The sequence below is a fragment of the Protopterus annectens genome, chromosome 10.part0 (genome assembly GCF_019279795.1).
Source record: "Protopterus annectens isolate FY-2018-M chromosome 10.part0, PAN1.0, whole genome shotgun sequence".
Lineage (NCBI taxonomy): Eukaryota > Metazoa > Chordata > Ceratodontiformes > Protopteridae > Protopterus > Protopterus annectens.
The window spans coordinates 792464467-792481966 of NC_056744.1; the positions used below are offsets into that span (position 1 = coordinate 792464467).

At 38.3% G+C, this 17500-nt stretch overlaps 1 protein-coding gene across 2 annotated transcripts in view; it reads right to left on the reverse strand.

Annotated features, from left to right (window-relative positions):
* Positions 1–17500, reverse strand: part of LOC122813347 (putative ferric-chelate reductase 1) — an 817655-nt gene that overhangs the window by 505112 nt on the left and 295043 nt on the right. For both annotated transcript variants that reach the window (XM_044085613.1, XM_044085612.1), the window contains exons 5-7: positions 16313–16460; positions 11654–11836; positions 6278–6376 (exon numbers count right to left, since the gene is read on the reverse strand). In XM_044085613.1, the coding sequence (XP_043941548.1) occupies positions 6278–6376; positions 11654–11836; positions 16313–16460 (430 nt within the window). The remainder of the gene's footprint in view (positions 1–6277; positions 6377–11653; positions 11837–16312; positions 16461–17500) is intronic.

The window sequence follows — 17500 nt, forward strand, 5'->3', positions numbered from 1 at the left end:
TAAATGTAGGGCTTGTTCTCAGAGAGACCCTGTCTGGATAGAAAATGATAAAGGGTTCCACAGCCATGAGAGCCTGTAGCTCTGAAACTCATCTTGCAGAAGTTATTGCTAGGAGCACAGCTGTTTTCCAAGATAAAAACTATGTCCACAGTAGCAGCTGGCTCAAAAGGAGGTAAGGTGAGTTTTTCCAAGACATAATTGAGGTCCCATGCAGGTACTGGCGTTCTCCTTGGAGGCCTTACATTTTTGGCTCCTCTGAGGTACTGCCTTAATAAAGGATGAGAAAAGAGTGGTGGCTCTGTATTGTATTGAGCTGAAATGGCAGAGGCATGGATTTTAATTGATGAAAAAGATAGGCCTTTGTCCAGCATCGCAGTTAAATACTGCAAAATCTGAGGAATATTTAGGACAGCTGTATCAGTTCCTTGAGCTTGGTTCCAAGCACAAAATCTATTCCATTTCCCAGCATAGGATTTTCTAGTACTAGGCCTTCTGGCTTCTAAAATGACATCCATCACAGCTTTACTGAGAGGTGTGGTTTGTATGGCTACATTATCCGCCATGCTGCCTGGTTTAGAGTCCTGAGTTGGCTGTGCAGAATCTGATTGTTTTGTTGGGACAGTAGATGAGGTATTTGAGGTAAGGTCCAGGCTGGGCATTGGGACAACTTCCTTAGGATCGGATACCAGTACTGGTATGACCAGTCTGGGGCAATCAGAATCATTTTTGGTCTCTCCTGTCTGACCTTTAGGAGTACTTTGGGGAGGAGAGGCAGTAGAGGAAAGGCATATACTGATAGGTTTGTCCATTTGAAAGATAAAGCATCCACTTTCCGAGCTTGTCTGTGATAAGTCCTTGTGCAGAATCTTCTTAGTTGATTGTTTTGAGGGGAGGCAAATAGATCTATGTCCAGGCATCCCCATTCCCTTGTTATCATGCTGAACACTTCTGGATCCAGGTGCCACTCATGGGGATCCATGAGGTTTCTGCTTAGTTCGTCTGCCAGAGTATTTTCCTTTCCTGGCAGGAATTGTGCCTGCAGATGAACCTGGTAAGTCAATGCTGTGTCCCATAAAGTCATGGCTAGTCTGCATAGGGGGTAAGAATGAGATCCCCCCTGCTTGTTTATGTACCACATGACCATGGTGTTGTCTGTCTTTATCAGTAGTTGTCCCGGATGAAGTAGGTCCTAGAAGACTGTCAGGGCATTTTGAACAGCTAGCATCTCTTTTTGATTGATATGTAGATGCTTTTGGTTTATGGACCAGGTGCCCTGAATGCCTCTTCCTGCCATGTGTGCCCCCCAGGCATAATCCGATGCATCCATCATTAGGCTCTGCCTGGCTGGGGGTAGTGTGAATGGTTGTCCCTTGTTTTGGTGACAAGCCTTTGCCCACCATCAAAATTCCTGTTGCAGGCAGGGTATTAGAATAATCATTGTTTCCAAACTGTGGCAATGTTGTGTCCAGACACTCTTTAGGTACCATTGAATTTTCCTCATATGCAGTCTTGCATATGGAATTAGTAAGATGCAGGATGCCATGAAGCCCAAAGCCTGCAGAATTTGTCTTGCAGATAACTGGGTCTTTGTTGCCATTTTCTTGAAATAGGTAGTCAGTTGCCTTTGTTTGTCTGGAGTGAGATAAGCCATCTGGGCAGTTGTATTTAAGCTTGCACCCAGGAATATTATCTCTTGAGAGGGTACTACTTTTGATTTCTTTTTGTTGACTGTGTACCCTAGGCATGTTAAAAGTCTTACCACAAAAGTCAGATAAGCCAAAGGGCAGTGCAGAAAACTGGTAATGCTTTGAGCCAGCCTTGAATCTGAGGTATCTTCTGCATGATTGTCTGATTGGGACATGCAGGTATGCCTCTTTTAGGTCTAAAGTCATGAGCCAAGCCTTGCTGCCCAGCATGGGTAGAAGCTGCTGTAAGGTCAACATCTTGAATTTTGGTATATCCAGAAAAGTGTTTAGAGTAGATAGGTCCAGTATTGGTCTCCATGCTTTGTCCTTTCTGGGTACCAAGAACAGTCTTGAGTAAAATCCTTGTCCCTGCTCTTGCTGTGGCACTTGTTGTATTGCCCTCATGTCCATGAGAGCAGCAAATTGTTTCTGAGCCTCTGCCCATTGATTTTTTTTGGCAGGTCTGGCCAACCATTTGCTCTTGACAGGGTATGGAAATGAAACTTGTAGCCTTGTGACACTATGTCTAGTACCCATTTGTCCTGGGTTATAATGTGCCAATTTTGAGAAAAAAGTGCTAATTTTCCCCCTAAGGGTGCTGCCAGAAGATAAGTGCTTAGTGCAGGCAGGGGGAAGTCATTGGGACTGTTTCCTGTATGGTTGTGATTTGTCTTCTCCACCTTTGGAGGTAGAGGCACTCCACTGCTTAGACCTGTAGGATCCTTGTAGCTGTGATCTGCCTCCAAGGCATCTGGATCTGCCCCTTTGAGGTCTGTCTGAGACTGGAAGGGACCAATTCTTTGTAGGCCAGTGTCTGCTAAATCTAGGTGGCTGTACCTGTAAGGAATCATTAACCATTTGCATAGATTTAGCTTTGTCCTCCATTTTCTTTAACACCTCTTCTGCCTTAACACCAAACAAGGTATCATGCTGTAAAGGAGCATCTAATAATTTTGCTTTAACATGGTCAGGCAGATTTTGTTCCTTTAACCAAACATGCCTCCTAATGACAGAACCCGTAACAGCGGCCCTGCAGGAGGCCTCCAGAGAATTGAACCTACATTGCAAAGTATGCTTTCCAACTTGTTCAGCTGCATGCAATAAATCCTGCATTTCTTTATTTTCTGCACATTCAGAATTAGCCATCATTTTCTGTTTAAGCAGTGTCATGATATATTGTTGATATTTAAGCATATGAAACTGGCAGTTTAAAGCCCTTATAGCCAAAGTAGCAGATGTGTAAATATTTTTTCCCCATCTATCCAGTGCCTTAGAATCCCTGTCAAAGGGGGTAGGGTTTTTTGCAGTAGAAGCCTTGACCCCTTTCAGACCCTGTGAAATAGTTTCTGGGTCAGCAGTAGGGTTTTTGTAAAGGAATTTATGAGAGTCAGGGACCCTGTAGTATCTGTCCGGTTTAACAGGAGCTGGAGGTAAAGAGTCAGGGGTCAGACTAGACTCCGAGAACACATCATCTACAATGTCTAACACAGGTGGAATAGCTTGAGGCCTGTGTTGAGGTAGTAAAAGGAAGTCTCTGAGCCTTTTCTTAGAGTCTGAAAAATCTTGGCTCTCCCAGTGGAAGTGCTCCCTCATGGTATGCAAGGTTTCCTCAAAACAGTAGTCCTCAGGAGGAGAAGCTGAAGGAATTGATTCTTCAGCATCAGAATCCTCATTGGGGGGGAAGAGAATATTCCTGATCAGAAGAGGAATCAGAAGAAATGGAAACCTGATCTGAAGATTCATAGTCTGTCTCTTGCCTAGGCCTCTTATCAGGAGGGGGATGGGAACCCCTGATCAAGGTAATTAAGTCTTCAGCCATTTTGAGCATCTGTTTTTTGGGCATGGAGGCCTGTCCTTGTGGCTGGTGAACTTGTTTCTTTGCCTTTAAAGATGTTTTAGCCTTTGTCTTTGATGTCAGTTTAATATATAATTGTTTGGGTCTGAATACACCCTCAGAAGCCGATGCCTGCTCAGCGGCTGCGGACCCATCTGAGGGAATTATCTCCGAAGCTCCAATACCTTGAGTTTCCTGCGGCCTACGTGGGAATCGGTAGTGGCCTGTGACTCTAAGGTAGCAGGCGTCAGGGGCTGCGAAAGCACCTCACTGAGGACCGGTGAACCGGCAACTTGCTTAGGAGAAGCTTCGTTGTCGGTTTTGGACCTCGGTTGCCTGTCTTTTTCTTTTCGTTTTTTCTAAACTCTGGTAGGCGGATGGCTATCCAACGACATTGTATAATTAAATCTTCACCCAAAATAGCTTAATACAAAATCGTACCGACGCTAAATAGTGCGTTGGTTAAATCTAGCACAAAACCGACAACTAGCAATGTCGTGGTCAGGGCCTAGGCAAGGAATACAATAAGAAGAAAAGTCCTTATGAGGTATTTGCTTCCCAGAAGAAATACAATTATTAACTTTTTCTGACATCGGTCTGGAGCAAGAAAAAAGTTTCCCCAACGGGGTACTTAGCTTTTAATGAAGACTTCGGATCTGAAACTCGAACACAAAAATCTCAGGAGTCGGCCGCAACTTTTATACCCCTGATGACCTGACGTCAGGGAAGAGACGACAGCAACTGACGCAGGACCCAAGACTTTGGAGTTCAGGCTGACTGCGGGCAACCTGCCAGCAGGATAACCCAAATGTAATGACTGTAACAGTGAAACACGAAGAACATCAGTTATCTGCCTAAAACTCACTATTACAAGTATGTCAGAGAACAAAGTTATAATGCACAGTATGGCCCTTGGATCAGAATCTTATTTAATGAAATTTAATTTTCAGCCCAGTACTTGTTGTTAGTCAAGGTATAGCAAATAACATAGATGTTAATGCATAATAATAAAGGAATTAGGATCTACAAAACAAATCTGAAGATATCAAAGTTATTAAGGTTATTTGGTTAAGGTACATTGTTATTTCCTTTAGCTCAGCATAGTGCACTGACATTTCTAACTGATGCATCTCCTTCAGGATCCTTATAACCTCACCTTCTGTGGGAGGATATCTTGCCTTCTTCCACTTGTAGTAATCACTTTTCTGAAGCTAAAAACCAAACGTCCACTAGGGCTCTGTCTATTCTAGAAAGCGATTCTCTGTCTAACCCAAAGCTGTCAGGAAGTAAGATGGTGAGACAATGATCTGATTTTTTCCAGATGTAATCACAAATGCCTTGAGATTCCTCTTAAAATGAGTCAGTCTGCTGCACGATGAAAAGTACCCACTTAAGCATCAGCTGTCAAATCACTCCAAGCGCGTTGTAACATTCCAAGCACTCTTAAGTGTTGCCCCGATAACGGAAAAGTACCGTAAGTTTATATAACAGCAAAGTAAGAGATGCAATGTCATCTACCAAACTGAACAACTTCATTTTAGACACAAGAGAAATATTGATGAAAAGACTGGTGAAGTAATGGAACCTCCCATCAGAGGACTTAAAGCACTGCAGGTTGACTGGAAGTTTCAATAAAGCATTGGATATATGCATAGTGGAGAAGAGGCTGAGGTGGTGACAGCAGTTCTCTACCTGCTATATCAAATAGACACATTAGATGGACAAATGTGTCCTGTTCTGCCATCACACATATTTAATATCGTAATATAATGTAATGTTGTTCAGAAATTGAAGATTACAGTTATACAAACTTTCACTTAACTGTTCTCGAGTGCTTCTATGATCAATCCCGCTGGCAGATCCAGTTATATCTGCCAAGTTCAGTTCATCACACATCATTCTGATGATTCTCTTCTGTCCCAGTCTTATTATGCCTATCTCATCCCTTGGATAAGTGCTTCAGGACATAGTGCGATACTGTAAGTATAAGCTTACCATCTAATATACAAAGAAATAGCAATTTTATTCGTTGCTGGCAGTCCTCTTCCTTAGTTTTCAGAATCCATTTATCCCTTTACAGTATTTTATGGAGTCTTAGGTAGTTTGATTTTTTTCTTCAAAAACAGTACCCAATACTATAATCCCAACAAACTCAGCCCTGTGGTTTTAGCAAATATAAGGCTGTTGGTATGTCAGCAGGTTTTCTCTTTGCTATTATTTCTCAGCGGCTAACATGAATAGAGAACTACACAACTGAACTGCTCTACATGCATGTTCAATAAACATTTTGAAACAGAATTGAATCTAAATATATTTTTCAGCATACTGTTCTATTAATGTAGAACTTTTATAAGCTGACATTACCCATTGATTGATGCTGCCCTCCATTTAACCATTTCCCAGTAAATTGTACACAGGTCCTGTAGTTACCCCTGCAACTAACTTGCTGCATCTTTTAACTAAGACCTCTTACCACAAGGACAAATGCTTCTACTATGTCAAAGTCCATTTCTCAATGGGCTGTTCTTGAAATAATCTTTGACAGCAAATCTTTCGATGAACTCAACACGGATACTCTATTTAAAAAAATGGTCAGGTATTTGTCATTGTTTTCTATTTTGTACTTGACATCTACCTCATTTTGACTTCTGTTTTATTTACTGTAAAAAAAATCACATCACCTGGATTACTTTAGATGTGCATTTTATATAACCACTACAAGATGAACAAAGAACATCTTAATATCTTTATAACTTACCTTGGACTCCATTGAAGGATACTTTCTCCCGGTCAAGAATGCAGGATTAATATTAACTTGCTGAGATTCCTTTATACACAAATATGTATCATCATTTCCCTAGAAGGAAAAATAAACAGATGTAACACAGCTTTGTCCACAATGGAAATTTACATATATGTGAAGCTGAGAGTGTATGCCAACATATGCAGACATGGCAAAAGCATAAAATAAAAATCAAAAAATTATAAAATCTGGGATACAAAAATAATTAAATAATAGTTAAATAAATTGTGAGCCTAGTTAAGTATTTATAACTTAGTAGCTTTATAGAATGGCTACTAGATCGGTCATTAATTTCTCAAAAGTGAACTGTCATGTAGCTATAAATGTAGAACAAGGAGATAGTGAACCAGCACAACCAACACGACCACCAGATATTTCTCCACAATACGTCATTAATGCAACCCCGATAAAAGGGCTTAAACTACAATAAACGTATTGTGGAAGAATATCTCCTTGTTCTACATTTGTTCTATGAGTTTGTGTTTTGGTTCCTGTTTTTTTGACTATGTCCTGTAGCTATCTAATACTGTAAAATAAATGCCCCGTGACTAACCAATAAAAACATAAATACATATTATAATACAAACAACTGTGTTAACATGTTTCAATCAATCATATTGTACAGGTTCTGCAAATTCAAAGTTTTAAACTTTGAACAATAAGCAGTATTTTGAAATTCTGTATTCTTTCCACCTAAGTGATGTCCTTCAAGAAAATTGTTAGTTTTGTGGAGGTAGTAGCAACAACACAGTAAGTTACACCAAGCTAATAAAATGTAAACATCACACAAAAGATGTGCAGACAGATCAGGAAAATGCTGCAGCCCAGGAGGAAAGATAAGATGCAAAGCATTCGACAAAAGTAAAGCAGAGGACAGCTAAAACCAAATGATCAAAGCAGTGCACAAAGGACAAACCCTAACTGTGTCTTACAATTCCAGAGATATACTGCATTATAATTGGGTCTATATCACCTTATCGAATGATGAAAAGAGCGTATGGTCTTTCATTGATCCAAAAAGGTTGAAACCCCTAAAAAGCGATGACACAGACCATCAATTTTTTTCTCAGGGGAAAAAAATCGGTGAGTGGGGGGGGGGGCACTTCATTTTGTGTTTGAACTTTTTTATTTGTTCTTTGTTATTTTTTTTTTTTTTTTTTTTTGCGGAGCAGCAATTTTTTTCCTTGGGAAAAAATCACTGTTCCATGTCTTCACTCTTTAGGGGTTTCAACCTTTTCAGACTGATGAAACAGCATTCGCTCTTTTCATCATTCGATAAGGTAATATAGACCCTTATAATCTGGCAAGATCTGCTTTGGATAGTTGTCTGATGAGTAAAACCACCACTCAAAATAGGACTTAACTTATTAATCAACTATCAGCTTATTACCTGTTACAGGATGTCATTCATGACCCCTGAAATCCATGTCAGGTTCATAAATGTCATGGAGGAACTTCCCATAAATAAGAACACCATCATTCTGGAATAATTTAACTACCTATCAACTCACAGGAGTACCTACATTTCAAACATGAGACATGCACAGACATTTTTAGTTCTAATATCAATGGACCAGATTGTTGACAGCCTAGGTGACAAAATATAAATGTAGCATCATCTTGCACAACTCCATTGGTAACGTCTCCTTTATGTCACACCATAAGCTAATAGCATTTTCCCTCAAACTGTCTAAACTCTCTAAAACCAACATAGCAAATGCAAAGACTTCAACTGCACAAATCTCAAATTGAATGATGAAGTCTCAAAATTCACTTATAACATCACCCCAGGCATTGCCTAAGCAGATAGATTTGCAAAGGAATTTTATACCCTCATCAATGTATAGAACTGGCAGTTCCTTCTAGCCCCAAATACAATGGGCAATTTAAAAGCAAACCACTCTGGTGGTGACCTGACATAAATATAATGTAAAATAAAAGGAAAAAAAACTATTTGGAGATTACAACAGAGCTAAAGACTCATAAGTCAAAGAGAATATTAGGAATCTGACTAAGAATTTAAAAAAGACTATTAGTTCTGCTAAGCCAGTCTATGAAATCAGGTTGGCATCTGAAGCGAAGAGCAATTACAAATCCTTCTTTAATTATGCTAGAAAACTAAGAAACAAGAACGTACAGAGCTCATAAAAAAAGACAAAACCTATGTTGACTCTGTGGACATTCTCAGTGTAATAGCAAATAAATTTAGGGCAAATTTCACTCCTGAAACAACTATCCAACACACTAGGATCCCCATACCTATCCAACCCACCATCAACACTAAAAACATGTATTTAAAATGCTGTCCAGGATTGAGAAATCTTCCACCATGGACGCAGACAACATACTACGCTGTTTGTTAAACAGTAATACACATGCCCTGGCAGAACCTCTCCATACATTATTTAACCTGAGTCTGGCTACAAGCTCAGTCCAAAAACTACAGTGTAAAGCACAGGTGATGCCACCCAACAAAGGTGGTTCTATTACCAACCCTGGAAACTATATTTTCATCAGCCTGACAAGTCTCATTTGTAAAGCCATGAATGATATTACAACAGATAAACATTAAAAATCTCATCAAGCTACATCTGCAGCAATATGAGTTTGTAAAAGGCAGATCCTGTCTAATGTACCTAGTAAACATCTTTAAAAAGGTAACACAAGCTGTTGACAGCGGTCACACTGTACACACAGCCTACAATGATTTGGCCAAGGCATTTCACACCATCCCCTATGTTAGCATAATTAATAAAGTAAATGCATTACAAACAGACCCAGTGTAGAAATAAGGATGGCAAATTGGTTAAAAGACAGAACCCACACGATCTTCATCATATTACTCTTGTTATTCTTCTTCTACCTGCAAATCCCGGTACTTTATTACTTTGTGTCTCTGTACATAAAACACCATAATCAATGAGTGTAGTAATTTCAATGATCAATTGTACTTTTGGCTTCTTTTCATGGAATACTATATCTGTTTTTCTCGCATATATATTTTTGAACTTTTTGCAATGGATGATCCCATCTAATATAAAATTCATCATTCTCTATAATGCTTTGTGGCTCATGTTTCCAATGTTTCTCAGCTACTTCAGTATTGTCATGTTTACACAATCCCCAATGCAACAGTTTTGCCACATTGTTATGCCTTTTCGTATACAGGCCCTCTGCCATTATTGTAACACACCCAACAAGAAGATGTGTGACTGTTTCCAGTTCTGTTTTACAGAACCTGTATTTGTCTGTTTCTCCTACAATTTCAAAGGACCAACATGTATGCAGTCCACTATCCTGGGCTGCTAATATTAACCTTTCAGCCTTCGGTTTAAATTTACCTCTCTCACAATTACTACACTGTCTCAAGATGCAAATAACTACCAAGCTGGCTACAGAGAAGTTAGGAAACTGCATATCCATACTGTGAGTTACAAGGAGGTAGTGTATTGGGGTTATTAAGCTCTTACCCTGTGAATTATGTTTCCTCCACCTAGCTAAATTCTTCAGTTTAAATCAACAACTAGTTTTTGGAAATAGGTCTTGCAAAACATTACTGTTATAAGTCATGTAGTTACCTAAATTACTGTATAGCCTATTACCAGCTACTATATTTGTCCTTGACAGTAATTAATATTTCCAGTTGAATTACACTGTTTTAATCATGTATCTATATAACTCTCATCTCTTTTCCGTGTGTGTGTGTGTGTGTGTGTGTGTGTGTGTGTGTGTGTGTGTGTGTGTGTGTGTACATGTAGTATATGACATTGTCAACTTTTTGGAAAATTGAAAGTCATATCGTCGAGACCATATGTTCGACTTTCTGCAAAGTCAAAGTATTTGTACGGTGGTCACGTTACAGAGGGATTGGGGAATTTACTTTTTCCCCACTGTAGTACAATCTCAGAGTTGGTATATATAATTTGAAGGGGGTGTGCAGGGGTGCCTCCCCACACAAAATGTAGATTTTTGCCCTTTTTCTTGTTTTCCACTTTTTGGAAAGTCGAACATATGATCTCAACCATATGACTTTCGACTTTCTGAAAAGCTGAAGATGTCATATAGACCCATATATGCATACATATATATAGCTATATAAATACATTTATTATATATATATATATATATATATATATATATATATATATACATACATATATACACACACACATATGTATGTATGCATATGTATCTCTCTCTCTCTCTCTCTATATATATATATATATATATACATGTGTATATGTATATGTATATATAGGTTCTGTTTAACTTTTTAACTTTGTCGAACAGTACTTTGGTAGACATCTGTTTAATCTACACAATTTGGTCAACTAAAGAGATGGTCAACAGGCTTGAGAGATCAACAATCCATGGGTAAGGAAATCCCTTTTTGCCAGGGACTGTACAATCTCTGAGTTTGAATATATAATTAGCAGGTGGTATGGGGGACAGGGAGGCTTGCCCTCCTGCAAAAAAGATGCTTTCTTGTTTTTTTTTTTTTTTTTTTTTTTTTTATAAGTTTTGCATGCACAAGATTAATTCTTGGCACATGCATAGTAGTATGTTGACATGCATAATGTCCATCAATTTGCTTCAACATTATGCATGTTGACAAAAGTAGTGTTCGACTAATTTAAATAGATCCATAGATGTGTGTGTGTGTGTGTGTGTGTGTGTGTGTGTGTGTGTGTGTGTGTGTGTGTGTGTGTGAATATAAATATAAAACTCTTCTCTCTGTTTCTCTCTCCATCTACTTGTGTGTTTGTTTGTGTATATATGTGACTGTGTATGTATTTCATCAGGCTGTCATCTTTCCCAAAGGATCCATGCCATACATCTTAAGAATATGACTACATTTAGGGACTGCTCAAAAGTCAACTGTGTAACATTTGCCAACAAAATCAACAATTATAACTGAGATGTTAATTCTCAGAGATGATCAGAGTTAATATTCAAAGTACATGTATGTACAGTATTATTAATTGGCACTCGGTATGACGACATAGCATGGTTCTCTAAATTCTTCCCTCTTCTCTCTTCAGACAAATAACATTGACGTATCTGTCCCCACATTGCATTAAAATGGCAAGTTTAAAAATAAACCCATATGGTGGAAGGTCTCACACCAACTAACTTTACAATAAAATAAAGAGACTGCTAGTTCTTTACAATACAATTTCTCTGCCTCATGATTTAAATGTGGTGATCAAAATGCATAAATGCATAAATGTGCCATTAAGAAATATGAGTCCAGTTATAAACTTAAAGTTGCCTCTGTAACCAAAGACAATCACACCACACTCTTTAGCTGTATTAGGAATTTATACTAACCATCAGTTTGTCATCTGAAAAGGCAAATGCAATATATCCCTCTCCTGGGCCACTCAGCTCAACCCTCACTGCTTGATCCACTTTTGTAAATGAGAGAAAAAAACAGTATCTGTCTTTCTCTGGGTTGCAGTATGATGGATTTCGCACACATGATTTTGTAGTTCCACATCCAGAAGCATTAAACTGTGGGAAACAAAGAAAGACATGTAAACTAGCATATATGTCAAACTGTTTCAAGAAAGAAAACACATAGATCAAGTTATTTAATAGCTGTCAGTTAACAGACAATCAAATTCAACAGTCAACAAAGAAATGCAAGACTATAAAATAATGTTTGGCACAATTAGAAAAATGTGCAGATATTTGACTACAAAAACTCTGTGGTAAGATAATTTTCACTGATAATTACCATTTTTGGCTGTGATTCACAGACTAACTGACACGGAACAGATAATGTGATGTGCCCCAAAGCCAGTCAGACATGTATAAAGGCCTGCGAAGTGCTAATACTGAGCAAATAAACACACTGTAAATTGTAACAGGTTCATAATTAGTTACTTGGCTATCAGCCCTAGAGCCATTTTAAACCTAGCCAAGCTTATCTCAAATTTATCGAAGTACTACTGACATGTCAATACTCTAAGGGATTTTACAAGTTATGATATAGGCTTGCACACATCAAGCATTCACAGGCTGCCTCTGTTCGTTAGTGACATTGATGCCAAACCAGGGGTAAAGTTTGGATTTCCCATCTATTGCTCCAAGTGATACCTGAATATGGTTTGGAATGAGCTTTGCTTCAAATAGATGGATAGCCTGTTCCAGAAAAGAGCTAATGTTTGGGACACATACCTGTCCCTCCAAAATGATCTCTTTATGTTGCAGACAGGGTTTAGGCCCTTAGAACAGGAATTTCTGATGCTGTTTGTTTAGCAGACATACAACAAATCCATCATTGTGGGATCAGAGGATGCCTTGTAGGCTAGGCATAAATTGTCATGCATTAATCTGTAGAAGATCGAGTATAGGGATGCTTTGAGAAGGTCAGCATAGGATTTGTTGTTCTTTTTTTGTTGAACCTCTATGGTCTCTCAAGCTGTTTCAAGTGCCTGGTCAAGTACATGCTGAAGGGTGCATTAAAAGCCAAGTTACAAGAAAGTGCAGTACCAAGAGGGCACATGGGAGGAGTAACTTGACAAATGGATGTGTGACCAATGTGGAGGACATCAGAGTAAAGGCAAGTTGGTCTGGCACTATTAGCAGTGTCCATGCATGAAATGCAGTGTTGCATAACTGCCTTCCTAACAGCCTTCAGAAGTAAGCACAACAAACTACCAATGCATTTTATCAGTGAAATGGATAGTTAAGGAGGAGACAAGAAAATTGGAAAGGAAACTATAGCACACAGAAGAAAACACACTACGGTAACCATAAGATATGACAGGTGAAGGAAGGAAAGGCAATCTCTTTTTTGTGGGTTAAACAGCTCCATTTTCAATATATGATGAAGAAAGGCTGGTGGGACTAGTAGAATAGGTGGTGATGAGCTATAGGGAGAAGCAAAGACAGCAAAGGCATATAGACAAACATCAAATGTAGATGCAGACAGGTCAGAGCAGTATACACACAAAAGGTGGAGATGACAACAGATGGATGAACACAAAAGAGAGTGTTCATCTGGTGACAGCGAGGGTTGGACAATGATCAGGGTATGGGGAATGATGGGTCTATATTATAACAATGAACGATCAATGATTGAATGTTGTTATATCTAACTCTAAAGTTCAAATTCACAAAACATCAAACAACCAGAACAGAGATTTTTTTTTTCCCCCAGGGAAAAAAATCGCTGTTCCAAAAAAAAAAAAAAAAAAAAAAAAAAAAAAAAAGACATTAAAACATTGCATTTAGTGGATGACTTTGCCCCTCACACACCCTCGACGTGGGGGGCACACACACCCTACTTAAATATACCAACTCCGAGATCGCACTACAGTGCCGAAAATGGCAAAGTGACTGAAGCAGCCCAAGGAAAGAATTCACTTATATGCCGCTTCATCATTTTGCCTTTTCAACATTTCAAGTTCAACCAAGACGCATTCGACAAAATGCGTCTTCGGTCATCAGATAGGAACCGGGAAATGACACAACATAGAGGGGTATATCTAGAGGGAGATAGAATATGGGCCATAGCCAGATGCCAAACTAACCCAGAGGGCAACATCCAGGTACTTATGTAAACAGCAAGTGATTCCCCTTATGGACCAATGGTTCAGACCTACCATCCATGCAACTTGACAAGTCAAACTGTGGCAGTGTGGCATTCTTGTAACCCTACACTCCTTTCTTTTACATCATGTTGCATGGACATGTCAAGCAGTATGAGTTTCCTATTATTTTACTTTGCCCACTCTTCTCACCATTTTAGTTGTTTTGCTTTACAAAGTGTTGATTGACCTAACCTAATCTCTCTCTCTTTCTTTACTTGGTGCATGTCAATTGTTTATATCATGTAAGCAGTTGTATCTATAGGGACTGTGATACTGTAGCTAACACTTACATAGAATCAAAAAACAGGGAAGCTACTATAGTTGCAGTTGTAAGCCCTGTTAGTCCTTGACCTTTTTTTTCTTGTTTATAGTTTTATTTCTTGAACTTTATCCTTTGTTCTCGGGTATTACTTTAAGCACTCAGATCATTGTTTAATGAAAAGAGGTGCTCTTATGTGCGCACACATGCACATGCACACACATACACACACACATACACACACACACACACACACACACACACACACACATGCAATATTCATTTGTTAAAGAAAGGGAATTGTTTCCACTATTTTGTATGTATGGACTTTGCTTTCTGGACTGATAGTGTTTAGTATGTTGGTTGCTGTGTGTCTCTGTCATGGGGCTGAGTATTTCATCTTTATCCTAATTTATGGGTAGTATTTACATGCATAACTGTTGCAAAATCGCTGGGTTGATGTTTTGATATTTACTAGGGAAACCATTGCTTTGGTCCTCTTTAGGGCTACCCATGCCAGACATACATTTATTTTTTTCTTTCCAGGATATAATTAAATTTTACTTTCTTTTTTCCTTTTTTCTTTCAGTTTTCTTTCCATTTTGCTCCCACCTCCACTTCTACACTTCCTAATACTACATCCTCCATTAAAAAAACTACTGCACTACTCCCTGTTCAGTACAAGTTAACATTCACTACATTTTGTATCAAACTTTGGCTGTAAAGCACTGATAAAAATGGCTATGCCAGAGTACTATCTCCATCACACAACATGTTTTACTTTTTTATATTCTTTTCATCTCTCTGCCTGATTTTTAACAACCCTCTCCAACTCCTCCTAAAGTCCATCTGTAAATTAGACCATGACAGCTGTCCACTGACAAAGGTAAGAACTGAACAGAGGGAGCTGTCATCCAGGAAGAATGAAAGCTGCCTGTGCTTCACTCTGACTCACAAAGTCTAACTTGGTATATATAGACAAATACATCATACGAGACACAGAACACAGGAATATTTCTCTGGTGGCCTAACGTCACCCCTGGTGGCTGACATGCACTCCACATCACAGTTGAGGCCTGCAGTACCTCCCTAACCTATGCATGCTTCTGTGCACAAAACATTAAATGTGCCATCACTAGTCTGACTATGCCAGGCTCACAGTCTGATCATATACTGCATGCTGTACATCCATGAGTGGCAGAGTGCCAGTGGTACACTCTCTGAGCAACCTTCCTCTAGGAAAGGCATGCCCCTTGTCAGTTTCTCCAGTGCCAGGGACATTAAATGAACCTAGGCTTTCTGGGCTGGAGTCAGAGCTTTCTTTCTCTCTGTGCCTCATAATCAATCCCACAGAATGTTTTTTGATTGTTGTTGTATGATGCTCGTTTGATGGTAGAAATGTCACTAAAGCACTGAAGCTATCAGTAAGTAAAGAAACGTCCTCACCAGTACTGATATGTGGAAGAGTTGCCAAAGTACTGACTATACAACTTTTCTAACACTCTAATCTGTTAGAAACAGAAGTGACAGATCCACTGTTTACAGACATCATGTGGCAGCATTTAGAGTTCACATCTGATGGGAAGATCCGCAAACCTAAACTGATTTCTGATGACCTAAACACCGTGGCACAAACTTTCCTATATGATGTAATTTGCTTACATGTTAAAGTAGGCAGTAGTGCGGGTAGAATAAACTCAGGAAAATGACTGCTGCAGGTGTCAACCTATGAGTTAATGACGAAAGACTGCCACAGAAAAAGTTAACCAATTACACTGAAAAAATGTCTACTAACATTCTTTAAAAAAACGTTTAGCCAAAGTCTGAACAGCTAAGACAAAATAAGGGGAACTCAAAAGGGTTTCATTCTAATGTGTATTATAATTAGTACTCAGGATAAAGAGTGCTAATAAATTCATATTTTACTCTAACAGAATTACACAAAACAATATGTCAAACATGGTGATGATGATGATGATGATAAGCACACTGTTTAACAAATTACAATATTGTGTAGCACACATGTATCTTTCTACTTTGTTTTCTATACTAGAAAAACCTTGCATTGAAAAAGAAAAATGAGGGAATGAAAGAAAAAAATAAATAAAATAAATTATACGTGATACTTACTGGTTTGATTATATCATTAGTATAGTCTGTTTTGGAAGAATAAGCGGTAGGCAAGGGTGGGGTTGTCAAAGGAGGAGCATTAGGCTGGGAGACTAAAGGAGATGGAATTTTCACCCAGAAGTGTTTAAATGTTTTGACAACAGTTGACCTAGAAAGCAAAAATTGTACATCAATTAACTTTATAGGCTTCAGAAGTATATAAACACATACCTCAGTATTAGTATACACCTTCATTTCAAGTTAAAATATGAAATCAACCTTTCATGTCATTTAATATCCAATATATGGGTTCCATTCATTTAATTGAACAGTCAAAATGTCATATCCATTTGTTGCAGATATTCTACATCAAAATCTCATTATTATGAAAACTGTTGGTACCTTGTTTTCTGAGTTTTGTTCAGATATCTCAAATTTTAATGTAAGTATTATGGATAGATTAAAAAGTAATGTGGGCATAAAGATCCAAAGTCAGTGAAATATTGTTAATATTTGTGTTTTAAACTTTGGAAATTGGAAGAATAAAACAGTTTTGCATAAGCATTAGTCAAAGTACAGTGAGGAGTGGGATTTTGACCTTTCATGTAGTATTGTGATCTTGGAATTGGTATACATACATATATATATGTAGCAAAGGATGTGTGGTGGAAAGACACCTGCCACCTCTGCAGAATAGATGTTTTAATTATTTACTTTTTTATTTGATGCATTACATTTCAGTCTTGTGGGTTAGATATTTTCACATTTCAACATTTCTGCTTTTGATGTTATGTATACATATATGGATGTATGTCCATATGTTGAAACACTGAAATATTGAACGTCAGGTTATCAAACAAACTTGGTCGATCATCAGATAATTGAGAAATACATACAAAAAAGTACAAGCATTTTGCCTCCCTGCATCCCCCACAACCCTACTAATTATACATACTAACTCCAAGATTGCACTGCAGTGAGGAAAGGCTAAATCCCCAATCCACACTGTGCTGTGATCTTGCATAAAAAAAGACAATACAGTGATAAACTTATTTTCAATCATCTGTAATGGCTTTTTTCTTGTGTGTCTCCATATGTATATATATATATATATATATATATATATATATATATATATATATATATATGGATTCACTTCATAACATTGAAATATCAAAATACTGAAACTCAAAACACTGAAACCAAACG